Source organism: Corythoichthys intestinalis, chromosome 11 (genome assembly GCF_030265065.1).
Source record: "Corythoichthys intestinalis isolate RoL2023-P3 chromosome 11, ASM3026506v1, whole genome shotgun sequence".
NCBI classification, from domain to species: domain Eukaryota; kingdom Metazoa; phylum Chordata; class Actinopteri; order Syngnathiformes; family Syngnathidae; genus Corythoichthys; species Corythoichthys intestinalis.
In genome coordinates, this window is record NC_080405.1 from 19,843,984 (window position 1) to 19,860,406 (window position 16,423).

The 16,423-nt window shown below is 39.1% G+C and overlaps 2 protein-coding genes across 8 annotated transcripts in view; one reads left to right on the top strand and one right to left on the bottom strand.

Moving 5' to 3' along the window:
• si:ch211-114c17.1 (pre-mRNA-processing factor 39) lies at positions 1-14,639 on the top strand. Its single transcript, XM_057849698.1, has 15 exons — positions 1-82; positions 796-1,025; positions 1,124-1,249; positions 1,402-1,520; positions 2,629-2,796; positions 2,901-3,081; positions 3,182-3,286; positions 8,623-8,740; positions 8,806-8,966; positions 9,067-9,193; positions 9,354-9,625; positions 11,161-11,345; positions 11,433-11,507; positions 13,696-13,864; positions 13,939-14,639. Exons 1-15 carry the CDS (start codon positions 31-33, stop codon positions 14,008-14,010), a joined length of 2,160 nt encoding a protein of 719 aa, XP_057705681.1. The 5' UTR covers positions 1-30; the 3' UTR covers positions 14,011-14,639.
• ubxn1 (UBX domain protein 1) overlaps positions 12,157-16,423 on the bottom strand; it is a 21,007-nt gene continuing 16,740 nt past the window's right edge. For 6 of the 7 annotated variants that reach the window (XM_057849701.1, XM_057849703.1, XM_057849706.1 and 3 more), the window contains exons 9-11: positions 15,617-15,800; positions 15,497-15,533; positions 12,157-14,158 (exon numbers count right to left, since the gene is read on the bottom strand). In XM_057849701.1, coding sequence (XP_057705684.1) covers positions 14,059-14,158; positions 15,497-15,533; positions 15,617-15,800 — 321 coding nt within the window. In that variant the 3' untranslated portion in view covers positions 12,157-14,058. Of the gene's footprint in view, positions 14,159-15,021; positions 15,534-15,616; positions 15,801-16,423 lie in introns of those variants that run through there. The other variant, XM_057849707.1, reaches the window with a different exon arrangement.

Sequence of the window (16,423 nt, forward strand, 5' to 3'; positions counted from 1 at the left end):
CTTTAGTGACGCAAGCGGTGGTTCGCTAACATGGCGGCTGAAGGCGAAATGAGCGGCAATGGGGAGCTCGCACAGCTTTCAGGTACTTTTGAACAATGCTAAATGCACGAGAAGTGATGTTGCGCATCGTGTTGGACAGTGTTTGGAGTGATGGTCAGCTCCACATGAGCAAAAGATAATCATCCGCGTCAAAGGCGGTGGGTTTGAGGACAACCGAGTTTAGCCCACGCTAGGCTATATTTCCATTTTATGTAATAAAAATACACTTGTCACTAATAGTGCTTCATTTACTCCTTTCTTTTAGTATCGCTCAAGAGAGCAGTCGTTCTGCCCTGCTCTAAATAAATTGCGTTATGTGTTGGTGTAGGAGAAAAATAATAAAATGACAATACATTTATCTTACGTTCAACGATACAGCACTTGGATATCTTTACATTTAGCTCACTACCACTTACATTCTGGTTATATCGTCATTCAATTTGATTTCTTTTTTTAAAAAACTTGATTGCACATCCGCTAAATTTCTCAAAACTAAATAAGTTACCCAAAGTGACCTTTAATACTATTGCTTACTAAAACGTTGTAGTGGAACAGTGGAATTTCCATGTCCGTCTTTCCAAATAATAACATACTAAATGTCCAAGTCGTGTATTTTAAATGACTCATGGGAATGTGAAAACAGCATAAGGATGATTTTTCATACATGGGTTGGAGGAGGCTTACACCTGAAATTTTCTGAACAATTATTAGACTTTTAATAGTACTTTTTCAAAACGATCATGTGCCATTTCATAGCCTTGGAGGCTGCAGAAGTGTCGGCGGAGATGTCAGATGAAAACGACTGCACAGATTCAGCCACTGTGGCATCTGCGCAGCCAGACGCTGCTTCCTCCTTGCTACCTCCAGCCACAGAAGAGGAGGGAGGCGATCTGCCAGCAGATTTTGAACGTCTATGGAATGCTGCACGTGACAACCCTCACGATTTTACAAGTTGGACTGACCTGTTGCAGTACTGTGAGCAAGAGGTGATAACTTTTAAGTTCACACAAAAAAATATTTTGCTGTTGCAGAGTAGGGCACATCAACCTATTTGCATGAAGCATCAACACGTTACTTCTTCCAGGGCCACATGGCAGCATCACAGAGAGCATTGATGGCCTTCCTCAACCGCTACCCACTCTGTTATGGTTATTGGAAAAAAATTGCTGATCTGGAGCGCCGTGCTGGTAACAACGACAAAGCAGCTGAGGTAAAGAGAATGAAATAAATTACCCTATGAAGCCAGCTTGTCATGAATACTGGACTATTGTAGTGTTACTTTTATGTGCAGCATGTTAGTACTGTATATTATTTGTATTGTTTTAATGACGGTATGGAGCTGACTTGAGTGCCTTGTGTTAGTTGTGTGTTCAGGGTCTCCAGTCAATACCTCTGAGTGTTGATCTGTGGATCCACTACATCAATTTGCTGTTGGGGACACTGGACATGAACCTGCCCGAGTCACCCAAGCGTATTCGCAGGTACATACTCATTCAAAATTGGATTTGGCCTCTTGAACTGCAAAGATAACAGGGTGTCTGTTTGGTTGGGGATGAGCCATTTATTATGATTGCGACTTAATTTGAACAAACACGTCACCAAAATGACTATAATAATTACAGTAATTAAAATGCTAAATAGAACAGTATAACTGTTTTGGACCATTCAGATGAAAATCTGCATTAGAAATGATAAGAACATGTTTTATATATTGATTTGCACATCTAACATGCTTCAAATTAGTGTTGCAAACGATTAACCAATTAACTCAAGTATTCCGTTAGAAAATAAGATTCAAATTCAATTTTACTGCTTCGAGTATTCGTTAATTTAAAGTGGCGTTGTGATGGTTTGTTTTGAAAGTGTTTGCATTTAGTTTTATTGATTTGGGTGGATACACAACCCTCTCGTCTACCTAATTTCACATGGCTGAATCCATCTGCACCCTGTTAAGACCAACATGAGATAAGTTTTTGTTTGAGCTGCTTTTTTTTTTTGTTTTTTTAATGCATTCGTAATTTATAGGTATATTTAGCTATTTTGTGTGGAAATATGTGTCTGATCCATTTATTAAGAGCGTTGTAAAAAAAAAAAAAAAAAAAAAAAAAAACACGTTAGCATTTTATAGCATTTAAGCTAGCGCACTTTTGCTATGTAAGTTAGCCAACTGTTCTTTTTTTGTACATAGATCTTTTTTTTATACCGTTTGACTACTAAAATAATTGATAGCTGCAGCTCTACTTCAAATGCATTTAACCTTCTTAATACACTAATTTTAGCGTTACAAAAAATGCTCTATATACTATTTGATTCTTGTGCTATAAAAGAAATGCAGAGCTGTAAAATAGAAAAATGTGCTTACAGGAAAGTGTGTAGTGTGGTATGGTACATTGTGATAGAGGCCTACCAATACTAATTACAATATTAGTAATTGTAAAAGTAATCACAGCCGTAAGTCAATTTTTAGTAGATGACCAACTTTGTGACAAAGTATAGCCTATATTAGAGCAGAGGGTGTTATTAGATGAGATACCGTACCTTTGTCTTTTACCCAAATGTGTCTTACGGTTATCTATCTTCAACTTTCAGTGTCTTTGAGGATGCAGTTGTTGCAGCAGGTCTAGACTTCCACTCAGACCGGCTGTGGGATCTATATGTCGAATGGGAGAAGGAGCAAGGCAACATGAGGAAGGTCACAGCTGTGCTAGACAGAGTCCTCAAAGTTCCAACGCAGCACTACAGTGCCCACTACGAAAAGTAAGACATGCTAATGATCCGGTGCTTACAGTTGTGATTTAAAAAAAAAAAAAAAAAAAAAAAAAACTAGAAAAAAAAACAATACTTTTATTACTGTGACATAGGTTAAAAAAACATCTAAACAGCAATGAGCCCAAAGAAGCACTTTCTCTGGAGGAGTATGAGGAGGTGAGGGCCTTTTGCCGGGAGAGTCAGAAAGTGGAGCGTACCGAACAGGCCAAGGATAAGGGAGAAGAGAGGCCGCCAGGCGAAGAAGAGCCCGCCACACCTGAGGGCACAGACTCTGTGAGGGATTTTCACTACACAGCACTTATAGTACAACCATGGAAAATAAATCATCAGTATGAGTGGTAATAGTGTTGTATTCATATCCACTTTATTTTAGGAGGAGCTGATGCAGAGGATTAGAGAACAAGTTTTTAACCGCAGAGACAAAATTTACCAGCAGAATGAAATTGAAGTCCGCAAGAGATGGAATTTTGAGGATACGGTGAGTCATAATAATAATAAATGTTATTCTAAATATTAGTGATGCACGATAATACATTTTTCAACCGATACCGATAATTTCCTCCTCATTCCAACCGATAATGTCAAGCCGATAATTCTATTAAAAGATTTATGTAAAATTTTAAAGTATACACAAAAGAAAATATTACTGTGCAAAAATATAATTTATTGCTCTTTTTTTCAACATAAAATATGAACAAGTCGTCAATTAGAACATCTAAATAATGACAGATTGTCTGACATTGTGTGATGGTAAACTTTTGGCAACAATTACTTACAGAGTAAATACCTAAGTCGCACAAAAATGCCTTTAAAAGTAAGCCATTCCTAACATTAATACACTGCAAACACACCTCCTTAAAACTAGTCAGTTTTAAGTGTAAATGTATTGGCAATAAGTGATATTATCTGCCATCGCTTCAAGTGTATTTCTCTCAGATTTCTTGGAAGAAAAATAGCTAGTTGAAAATAATCTTAACAGCCTTGTTTTAAGCAATACATTATTATACTTAATCCTAAAAAAAAAAAAAAAACTTGGAAGGAGGAAAGATTTTGAATAATATTTGTGGCTACAGAATGTTGATTTAAGAATTTGATTATCTACTGTGACTGTAATTGATCAGAGAAATAAGTTAAATAATTTGAAAAGTGATTGCTAATGTTATATGCTTTGTTGCACACTGTGAAAATGCGCATCCGCGTGCGTGTTCTTTTGTGCCTAAGTTTTGTTAAGCCGAAAATAAAGGCAGCGTTACAAAGTCATCTGACCGCTCGTCATTTTACATACTGAATGCATTATTGACTGGCTGACTTCGTTTTCTCCATGTTTAAATTATCATCTAACCACTGTGCCGTCATGATAAGCTTGCTTACTGGACATCGCTTTTTCATGAAGAATGGTGGTCGTATAAACTGCATTATTTTTTTATCCAGGGTTTTGGTTCTCAGGTCATTTAGGTAAAAAAAAAAAAAAACGTGTCTCGTCTCGGCGGCAGCTACGTTTGTACCGGATAATCCGCCCGCCCCGGCCGGTTCGCCGCGGCGTATTCGGGTCCTGGCTCTGCTCGCACGCCGAGCGGGGGAACGCTCGAGAAACCGGGGTGTTCGCCGGAGGTCCCGAAGCCGGGGAACCGGTGTTGTCAACAGGTTGTGCCGAAAAATAGCCGCCCCGCGTGAAACATCCCCCCTGACGGGAACGCTTATTTATAACGCTTTATTGAGCGTTTATTTGATTAGTTTGTTTATTTATTTCATTCTTGAGTGCCGAGACGTCACTCGTACAGCTTTTTCTTACCAATCGATGGACATGGAAACGATTTTTTTGTACCGTGAATATGTATTTTTTTACTCTGCTTGAACTAATAAATGTCATACCTGTGTGATTGTCATTGAGATATGGTCGTGAAAACCTGTAGACTAATACATTTCTGTTCAAAGATGGTTATGTGACGCAGTCCACGATTTTTTACTAAAATAAAGTACTAGTATTTTGTCTAATTTATTTATTTAAAACTGATTTTACAGTCGTAAATCCATTACTGTAATGCGTCCATGAAAACATTTGATGTTTTCACCTTAATAAAGCGTTATAAATAAGCGTTCCCGTCAGGGGGGACATTTCACGCGGGGAGGCTATTTTTCGGCACAACACCTGGCTCAGCCCGGCCCGCCTACGGCGAGGCGGCGGCGGCCTACCGGACCGGCCAGAGCGGCGGGCTCCGTCGGAAGACGGCTACTTGCCGACTATCGGTATCCAGTCGCGCCGGTGTTTAGCCTTAGATGCGAATTTACCACCCGCCTTGGGCTGCATTCCCAAACAGCCCGACTCTGTATTGTCACAAGCCCCGTAGTTTAGCTTGTGTTTACAATAGCCTTAGCATTCCTGCTAGCAGCAGCCTCGTATTCGTTCCAAAAATCTTTGTGATGCAGTTTTAAATGGCTGCTGGGTTAGTGGTTTTGAATGAGGACGCTTTCTTTCTGCCTCGTGGAACTTCTACGGTACATGTTTCGCAGATGGCGAGAGCGTCGTTTTTTTTAGTAACAGCCGCCATGATATTCAACTACTTCTTGTTGTGTAACTCCGCCTCCTCAACCCCTACTCCCTCAGGGGCTTCAGAGAGGGGAGGGGTTGAGGAGGCGGCGTGCTGAATTCTTCGGTTGCGCACATTTGGAGGCAAAATCAAGTATATAATTATCGGATTGCATTATCGGTTGAATTTTTTTATTATCTGGATTATCTGTGTGACGTCATAATTGCCATTATCGGCCGATAATTATCGGTGACCGATATTATCGTGTATCTTTACTAAATATACTCTGTTCAGGCGTGAAGTGCCTAAACTTAAACAACTTCGAAGTTTTTGGCATTTGTCAGACATAATCGATAACCAATATTTAATTAAAGGTACACAGCTAAGGCGCACAGTTGTTTTTGTAACTTCTGCCTTTTCCATACACATAGTGGGCCTACTGTATTTTCCGGACTATAAGTGACACTTTTTTCATTCATTGGCTGAGACTACAACTTATCAGGCATGAAAAGCTTTCACCTTTCGGTGAAATTCGCCATTTTGAAGTCAAAAAGGTGACCTACGTGAATTGTGTAGATTCGAGGAGAAAATTTTTAAGAGGGGGAGGTCGGGAATTTTTTTTTAATGTCGGAGGCTTGGTATGCAAGCGGGGAAAGCGGCACAAAGCCAAAAAAGCGCACCAGAGTGATCAAAACAGTGACTTATTTTAACGGAACAAAGGAGGGTACACTGTTGTGTACTGTCTCTTCAATGCCAAGCTTGGCTGCCCATCGGCCATGAATGAACACCTAAAGCGCGTCACACAGTTGTAATTTTGGAAGACGACTGGAGACAATTACAAGTTGGCACATCGTAAGTCAATCTAACTAACTAACGACATGTTTTATTGAAGTTGCTAAGCCTGTTGCGATATGCAATGAGTTCATTTATTGCACGCTAAATAAAAATGAGGCCGGTAATTTTCACGGCTGCGTTTTATCGCCGCGTGCGCACGTGCGTACATATGTTTGTGCATGCGTGCTGATGGCACATTAGACTCCTGTTCCTTTAACAGATGTTTATTGGTCATTAACACACCGTAGAATTAAAGTTCAGACATAAAAAATAAGTAAACGCATCTATTTTAAACACTGTAAATGTTAGCATTGCTACATTGAGGCTAATGGGGAAAAAAGACAACCTATATTTTAGCCTGCTACAAAACATTGGCAGTCTTCTCCAAAACGCAAACTTGTGGTTAAAAGGTGACACTTCAAACATGAAAAATCGCTGGTATACGGCATTTGCAAATGAAAAAAAATGATTACTGACACCACATGCAATGACAAAAAGAGCTTTTTTGCAGAGTGTAAAGCGTACGGTTAGCAGTTTAGCGAATGTACTTCCGGTGAACATTTCAAAATAAAAGCATGGCATGTTCATCATATAAATAACGATTTCTGGGGTTAATCCCACATACTTCAGAATTCTGATTCTACACAAAGAATAGATTTAAAATGACACCCTTTATGAAAAATCTGATTGGCAATGGATAATTATTATATTACTATTTTATATAATAGTATACTATAGTATTAATGCTAGATATTTTTTTTAAGAATTGTTTTGAATCATGTTGGAAAGCCGAAAGGCAAAGTCTCTGTTCTGAATCTGTTTACATTCCATTCTTTTGCACTAGTTCATGCTATCAGCATTTGACCTCATTGTTTATTTGTGATTTATTGTTGTTATTTACAAGTTTATTTGTACTTTAGTAAAGAATTAAAGGGTTCCAAAATGTTTTTGTAAATTAATAAGCGTCATCAAACATTTCATTGCAAAATTTGTAAAAAAAAAAAAAAAAAAAAAAAAAAAAAAGGGGGGGGGGGGCATTTTTTTAGATTTGTCGACTAACCGTAAAAGTAGTCGGCTGACTAATCAGGAGAAAATTTGTCGTTTGGGACAGCCCTAGTGGTACAGTGTACGGGAACATATTTCCTCCACACCCTTCTCACCTTTTTAACCCCTGACCCATTTTCATGCCTGCTTATACTCGGGTGGGACTTATATAATGTTAAAATATACAATTTTACATGTTCTGAAGTGTTATTCTGACCAACTATGCAGTAACCAATAACCAGGGCGCCCTTGGCTTGTGATTTAGAAGCCAAGAAATGTTAGCGCTCTCATAGTATTGGCTTCATTTACATGTAACCAAATCCTAATTGATTACAAAGAATTATCCATTTAGAGCAGTTTGATTTAATCAATTGAAGTTCTATTTATGTTTTCATTTTAATTTGTTAATTTTGCATGCCTCAAGTCCGCTAGGCCTCATCATAGCTTCTTACTGTACTGTACTTTACTACGGTGTATTTCTCGTGCATTCCTAGTTCTTACGTTCATCTCTAACAATAGCTGCTGCAAACAAGTCTGTGAACGTTGTTTATTTTGAATGGAAATATGAACAATCTGGAGTTGTGTTCGTCCTAATTGGTTTTGACAGGTGTTCAAATAGATTTTAAGCTAAAAAAAAAAAGAAAAGAAAAAAAGTAGATACATGAATCTGGACAGTCTTAAATGGTCTCTGGAGCCACGTGAAGGAAGATTTGTAGCCTGAGAATGTAAGATATACAGAATGTTTTAGACACTAAATAGATGAAACCTTGGTCATTAGAAACTAGTAACCGAAGTTAAGAGCCACTGCGGAGAATGGGAATTCGCTACAACTAAGCTAAGCTAACGGGACCATCGATCAGCTTAGCCAAACCAGTGAGTAAAAGGCTGCACATTCTACAAAAGTTTAAGACAGCTGACGAAGTGTCCTTTTTGGAGCTGAAGTGCTGCAATGTAGTAGCTTGCTAAACTAAACGATGCTTATGGTAGCACTAGTTGTGTGTGACTCCATGAAACGCGGCGGCAATGCTGTGGTTTTGGCAACTGTTCAATTGATCTGGACTGCTATTTAGTTGCCCAAGTAGTAGTACTGCCTTTGAGTTCCTTGCGGACATGTGGTACGTTTTCCTTCAAAATTCGACTTATTGTCTGGTATGACTTAATGTTTTTTCTTTGTCTGACCCATTTTTTGACGAGAGCCACTTATAGTCCGGATAATACGGTAATTGCGCTTTATAAATCCAGCTCATCTATTTTATTGTGTATAAACTGGGTTAATTAAATCTGAATTTATATTGATTCATTGTAGGTTTAAATTGAGTAACGAGCTTGACCAGCAAAATTTCATTTTGCTCCCTCGTTTATATGTTGCTCACACAACTGAGTCTTTTTTCCAAAAAATTATTTATAGATCAAACGTCCCTATTTCCACGTGAAGCCGCTGGATCAAATCCAGCTGCGTGGCTGGCATGCCTATCTGGACTGGGAGGTCGCCCAACTGAACAAAGACACTCAAGACAATAACAAAGGTGATACCATCACCCCAACAAAATGTGAATTTGTTAACATTTCATTTTACACTGCGTCTGTGTAGATCCAAACCAGACAGACAAAGATGTCAACGAGGCAGCAGAGGTAACGGAGGCTCAGCAAGGAATGGCGGAAGCCATGGTTGCCCAGGATGACCACAGAGTTCGCGTTCTCTTTGAGCGCTGTCTGATCACCTGTGCTCTATATGAGGAGTTCTGGACTAGGGTAGGAAAATACACTCAGTGGCCAAAACGCTCTGCATAATTTGAGCAGAGTTCATGGTTGTGTCCGATTTCACGTCACGTGAGCTTTGTACGATATTCAGTACATTCGCTACCTGGAGAAAAACAGTGTGGATGAGGTTCGGGCTGTCTACAAGCGAGCATGCGAAATCCACCTGCCTACCACACCTAACATCCACCTACAAAGGGCCACCTTCGAGGAAAGACACGGTGAGAGAAAAGACATTAAAGACTGCTGCTGTTCTACCAAGGGGTCGTTATACGAGAACCATAGAACCGTAGTTACATGCGCAACTTTTGTTGTAATTTTAGATCTGTCGTTTATGCTTATCTTCCTTTAATTCTCACTGCACTGTACATTGGCCTTCAGGTGACCTGGACACGGCTCGGCGAGTGCTGGCGGCTCTGGACGAAAAGGTGCCGGGTTTGGTCGTGGTCTGTCTCCGCAGAGCCGCTTTAGAGAGAAGGGCAGGCAAACTAGAGCAGTCTGAAGCCCTACTGCGGGAGGCGGTGACCCAATCAAAAGAGAAGCCCACTCTGCACGCCTTCTACTCCATCAAGCTTGCTCGGCTGCTGCTGAAGCTCGGCAGAAATCCTGACAAAGCTCGAAATGTTTTACAGGAAGCCCTGGAGATCAGTCCGGTGAGTGCACATGAGATGTTTCTTTAGCCTCTCAGCCTTTAAATCTATGGATAAAATGAGTGACTAACTCAAATAATTTGATTACAAAAAAGTGAATGCAAATCCCTTGTCTTTTACTCTAGTCTTAATGGAAGACAGATGCATCACTCTGTTTAGAAATGATTTGGCGGGATGGTAGCAAGCCATAAGGAAAGAATGCATAGAAGTGCATTTTACACCATTTTTTAAATTCACACAAAAGTCTGATATTACAGTGTGGAATGTGACCTTGAAGCCCACATACCGGTATACTTTCTCATCCCATATAACCTAAAAATATGGCATTGTTGACAAACATCGTTTTAGAAGCCAAAAATACGAAGAAAAATGCTCCAGTAAATTACCGTAGATGTTTGTCTCTTTTCCAAAACCAGAAGTTAAAATAGATTAAGTGATGTCACTTCCTGCGTCTCTGCGCTGTTGACATGGCTCCATTTTTACTAATGACTGGACCTGTTTTTTTTTCTTCTAATTATATCAGTTTTAGGGGCCGTTTACATGGTGACGCTCCAAGAATACGACACATTTCATGTTTGCATTTACATGGTTCCATCTCCATTCACTATGTCACAATCCTGCGTGAAAATGGTGTAGTATTCATGCCAGGCCCTAGGGGCCAGTGGAGTTTTACATGGTGATAAGTTGATGCACTTTCTTGAAAACAACCTCTTCAGCCCGGAAGACAACATACCCGCCCACTCCAAGCAATGGCGTCCATGAGTTTTTTTTCTTTTGCTTCTAAAAGCACAGAAGCGCGAACATCAAATATATTTGATAAAATGTTATAAAAACATTAAATTAAAGATGACGTTCCACCATGTTTGCTGTTTTGAATGTTTACTAGAAGCGACTGCACATCCCCAAAGTGACGTGTGTGAGTGCTGATGTCATCAGAGCGAGAGCGTTCCATTCATATGGTTGCGGAGCAATCCCCGCAATCGAATTCTTACGCTTTGGAGGCCGGAATCAAAAGCTTGTGTCTTCGCTTTTCGTTTTCGCCGTCACCATGTAAAGGCGAGGCCATTCCGCAACACAATCATTGATGTCGCAGTGTCACCATGTAAACGGCCCTTCAGTTTATTGTCAAGTCAGTCTTAAATTTGACTTCAAACAGCATTAAAAAGTCTTTTTAAAAAAGTCTCCTTGAGCTGTAGGAAAATTGGTCCCTCAATTCAGGGAATAGCCTCATGAAAGAGCTCAAGCAGTGCAGATGTCCATCAAGTCTTAAACAATCAGGATTGTTTATACAGTATAGCAATTATAAAATATAGGTGCAGCACATCTCGTAAAAGATTTCTCCTGGAAGTCGGGCTTCCTTTCACATTTTCTATATACCCTGTGAATGGCTGGCGACCAGTCCAGGGTGTCCTCGCTTATCCCCGAAAGCCAAGTTGGGATAAGCTTTTGCACATGCATCACCCAAATGAAGAGTTTATCCTAAAAATGGTGTCTTCAACTTTTAGTAAATTGTAAAGCTCTCTCGCTTTTACTGTCAGGACAATGACAAGCTCTACCTGAACCTGCTGGAGTTGGAGCTCTCAGCTGACACGTGGTCCTCGGAAGAGGCGGTGCAGCAATGTGTGACGCAAGCTCTAGCGGCGCCTCTCGCACCCCAAACCAAAATCCAGTTCTCGCAGCGTGGCCTCCAGTTTGTGGAAGAATACAGCAACTCAATTAAGAAGTCAGTTTCTCATTAGTCACACTAAAAACATATTTTCTCCTTTTAACCTTGACAATGCCCTTCTATCTGCCTTTATGTGGTGCATAGTGTGCTGTCCGTCTATGAAGAACACCAGAAGCTGCTCAAAGAGCTGGGCGGAACAAAAAGAGAAGCGGAAGATGGGTAAGGAAAGAAACTAGGGCTGTCAAACGATTAAAATTTTTAATTGAGTTAATCACAGCTTAAAAATTAATTAATCGCAATTCAACTTCAATTCAAATTCAACTTTTGTTTGTTTTAACCTGAAAAAAGATAAAGCAGAGGGCACACTGAATTTAACTGAAATATTACCACAATTATTCTGAATGAAAGACACACAGTCATAGTAACAAAAATTAAAATATATAGTATTAATTTTATGGTATACTACTATATGTATATACACAATAATACTTTATAATATAAACTAAGAGTAGTGCAGTCATGGATTACAGTAAGCAGGCCAGTGCTGGTTCCATATATTTTTATTATATTATGTATATACAGGATATATGTATATATTTTCCCCAAGTGGGAGCTTCCATGATCCTAATAAATTTAATAATCATTAAAAAAAAAAAAAAAAATATATATATATATATATATATATATATATAAATATATATACACACACACAGTGGGGAGAACAAGTATTTGATACACTGCCAGTGGGTTTTCCCATTGTCAGTGTATCAAATACTTGTTCTCCCCACTGTATATATATGTTAGAGCTGAAACGAATACTCGAGCAACTCGAGTTTAAAAACTGATCAGAGTAATTTTATTCACCTCAAGTAATCGTTTATTTTGACAGCTCTAAGCATCACGTTTTGCTCAGACTACTTTTAATGCGGGACAACGCGCTGATGTCACGTGCGGAGAGGAAGAAGGAAAAAAAAAAAAAACTTACTGCAGCCGACAGCCGCTACAAACGACGCCGACGTTGCTAAATACTAGCCTGCACGATGCTACGTTTGTAGCAGGTAGCGTCTGATGCGTCTCATAGAGATCACATGTTTGTTGAACTCGATGCATAATGACAGACGTCTGGTCAGCGTTAGTAAACAGCCGCCATCTTAAAGCAGTAGAGCGCTAAGCGCTAATAAAGTGCGCTAAGCGCTAATAAATAAGATTAACGTTACTGTCACTACTAGCTCACGTAACGTTAGCCCTGCGGAGGGCTATGTTTCTATTAATTATGACCACTGTTGATGTGTGGCTAACGTGTCTTACATACAGGCTTTAACATAACATATCATTGTGGAGTGATGAGGGTGTAAAATAAAAACTTAATAATGCTAACTACCAATTTTAGCTCAGTAGTCATTGCTGGATAAAACACCAAGTAGCACTGGTCCCTAATGTGCTCCAATACAGCCTGTATCATACATTTATTTTGAACACTGCAAAAACTCAAAATCCTATCAGGACTTACAGTTTAGACTAACTTAAAAATGGCTTGACACAAATAGAAATTCAATTGAAACACGTGGGAAAAAATCCTAACTTTTAAGTGATGTGTGTTATCAAGCGTAACGGCATTTTTAGGTAAGATATATATACGTATATATATATATATTTTTTTTTTTTTTAATAAGATCTAAAAGTTTTTTCAGTGAAAGCATTGAATTACTTTTTAAAAATTTTTAAAATTCTAGTTACATCTGAGATGCAATTGTTGGCTGTTTTCAACAATATACATCGAAAATAAAGACATTGACTGAAAATGGTTCAAGATTAGATGAAGTGTCTTGTTTTCTCATATATATTTATAATTGCTGTTCACCTAAAAATATATTTGTTTTATCCGATTACTCGATAGAATTTTCAGTCGATTACTCGATTACTAAAATATTCGATAGCTGCAAATGGTGTACAATATGTTCTGCCTTGTGCTCAATTGAGCGTGTTAAGAAAAAGATCGTCTCTTGGTCCTCCGAAATGCATGATAGGAAATTGGGCAACCATGACTGTTAGTAGTGGCTGCTTAAGCCAATAAAAGGCGCGGTCCAATGAATGCCTGTATCCACTCACATTTCTCTGCCTTTTCGTTCTCAATGTGCTGAGACAGCCTCATTGTAAACTGTTTGAGGCAACGCATGAACGGGTCATTCCATTAATTCCGTCAAATATTTTAACGTGATTAATTAAAAAAAATAATTACCGCCCGTCAACGCGGTAAAATTGACAGCCCTAAAAGAAACACATACTATTCTGAGAATGAGGATAAGGAAAAATACATAAAATGTTAGATTTTATGCTTTTTTGTGAAATTTTAGGATGAACCTTAAACCAGTTATTTGTTTCAAGTTCACACTTCCTCTAATTACAGGGACAAAGATTCAAAGAAGCCGAAAAAGGGCGATCACGGATCATCAGATGTCGCTTCAGCAGAAGTTCCGGCCACCGATCCTAAGGTCCCAATCACTGTGCCGCCTCCTCCTCCGGAGATGAACATGGACACAAGCGCCCAATCAAGTGGCTACAGCAGCTGGTATCAGGTATGAATAAATCTGTCCTTTGGATTTACACTGATTTTTGTTGTTATGTAGTAATTTGCCTTTCCTTCTGTCAGCAACCGCATTACAGCAGTTACGGCTACCAAAACACCTGGAACTACAACCAGGGATACTATCCACCCAGCTAAAAGTTTTGAAAAAGAACTGAGTGGTAGACAAGGACTTCAAAAAAAAGACTATAACAGCAATTCCCCTTCAAGTCGGTGAACAGAGGACGTTCTTGCAAATGATCTCCCGGTATCGTTTCCTCTCCATCCTGCCTCCTGATTTTCATCACTGTCAACAAAGTGCAAGGGGTCAGGCACACATCACACACATACACAAACAAACCATCTCGTCCGTTTTGTAAGGCAACGAGAGAACTCACGAGTGCATTGCTTGCTAGACTTTGACGCTTTGTTTTAAGCAGAGGTATTTTTGTATATATCCATATACTTTCATTTTGGTTTGAAAGTTTTAATAGTTTTTTTACAGGGGATTTCATAGCATTTGTTCCCTGATGTACATAGTGTTTATAGTGTCTCAGAGGTCTCATGGGTCTGCATATGTGCGTGGATCTTTAACCTTCTATGGGGCAAGTGACTATTTTTTAGTCATTTACCGGTAATTTAAAACAAAACAACAACAAAAAAACAATAAAGACCTGGGTTCCACATACGTGGACATCACATATTAAGGCATTTAGGCCACAATGTTAACAATTGGTATACAAGTGTGGCATAAAATGTGATATATATATTTTTTACATATTTTTAAATGATTAAAAACAATTATAAATGAACAAAATTTCAAAAATATAAATTAACAAAAACAGCAATACACTCGTTACAATCCTCAATAAAAAATTTTTGTTTGAATTTCAAAGTATCATTGCCTGCCACTGACCGCGAGACATCCAAATAATTTGAACTGGGAGGTCTAGATGCGAATGCTCACGTTTCAGTGCCATTGAAAGTGCTACACACTAGCATCGCCAATAAGTGCCCTATATAGGGTTAAAAATCCCATTTGAAGGTGAGGTGCATTTGATGTCAATATTATTGTTTTATGTTTTGTACAAGAATATATTTAGTTGTGTGTATGTGATGTGTCAGCCGCCTTTTGTCCAATTAGCACCAAGATAAAGTACACCACAGGAATTCTCCAAGTCAGCTTTATTTAAAGTCAATTCTTGAAGTCAAATTGTGCAGACATAATTGTCAGTATATTCTGACTTATAAAAACTGGCAAAGTAGAATCTCACAAAACAGTATATTGTGAACTCAATTTAAGGCCCTTTTAAATAAGTGAAGATAGTTTACATGGAAGAATCTTTTAAAACGTAATTGTGTTCTGTGTTGACCTTATCGACACCTGGCATCGGACAGCTAGATTTACTATGTACATCTTTAGTCACTGCATTCAAAGCATACCCAGTGAAATCAACCAGCCACACAACCATTTTTGTTGAAGCCTTAGCTGATAATGACATAACTTCAACCTTTGTTAAGTCCAGTAAACTGACAGAATGACATAAAGAGCTGTGGGGTCCGGTTAAGTCTGTTTCTTAAGTAAATGTAGTGGCGGTGGTGAGGTAGGCTCACAGAGCAGATTGCACCCCCTGAAGTCACTCACTTTTTGGTAACAACCAGCACAGCTGAAGGCACCAACCCTAAACAGAATATTTATGGGGAAATGGATAAGAAACAGCAGGTGAACTGAACAGCAAACTGAATCCATGTCATTGGTTCTCACCTAGCTCTTTGAGAGGCTTTTCCATATCCAGATCGGTGTAGACGTGACGGGGGTAAGGAGACAGCAATGTAAAGTCCTGACCCTCTGGCGTGTTGCCGTTCACCTGCACGTAGACGCGTACTGCGGCCAGAGGCTCCTGGGCCTTGAACACAGCCGTGAGAGTGGAGCCATCAAGTAGACGCACCTGTTAACACCGACAAGTAGGACGTTAACTTGTTGTCTAAAGCGGTTCATACACGCAAAAACTTTCGTCGATAGCATTGACGTCAAATTTGACTTTTTTTTTTCCATCATGCGTGGTCCGTGGATGATATTTTGAATCTAAAAGTACTGATGTCAATATATTGACAGCTGTTTTCATTTATTATTTTCTGCACAGTCAAAATATTTGTGCGCCTGTGGCACCCCCATCAATATTTTGTGCAAACTTCACTTTTTAATTTGACATGGAAAAAAGGACATCATCAAGGCGCCATCTTAAGAGAAGAAAATTTTCCTTCATGAGTTGATATTTTTATCAGAGTTTGAATGTACTTTGGAAAGTGAAAAGTGAATATTATAGTGTTTTGCATATGAGACTCTACTAGACAACTACCGCGCTTGGGATAAGGACGGGAGGAAAGATAAACTTGCTACAAACTTTTGAAAAGAAATTAAAGTCAACGATGAGTCCGGAGCCAGAGAGAAGAAGAGCAGAAGACATTTATGAATAGTCACAGTAGTGTTTTGATGCTCTTTTGCTCCTGAGTAATAAAGAAACACCAGCTCCATCACAGAGCACAATACAAGTGCGACGGCTGGGCGCAA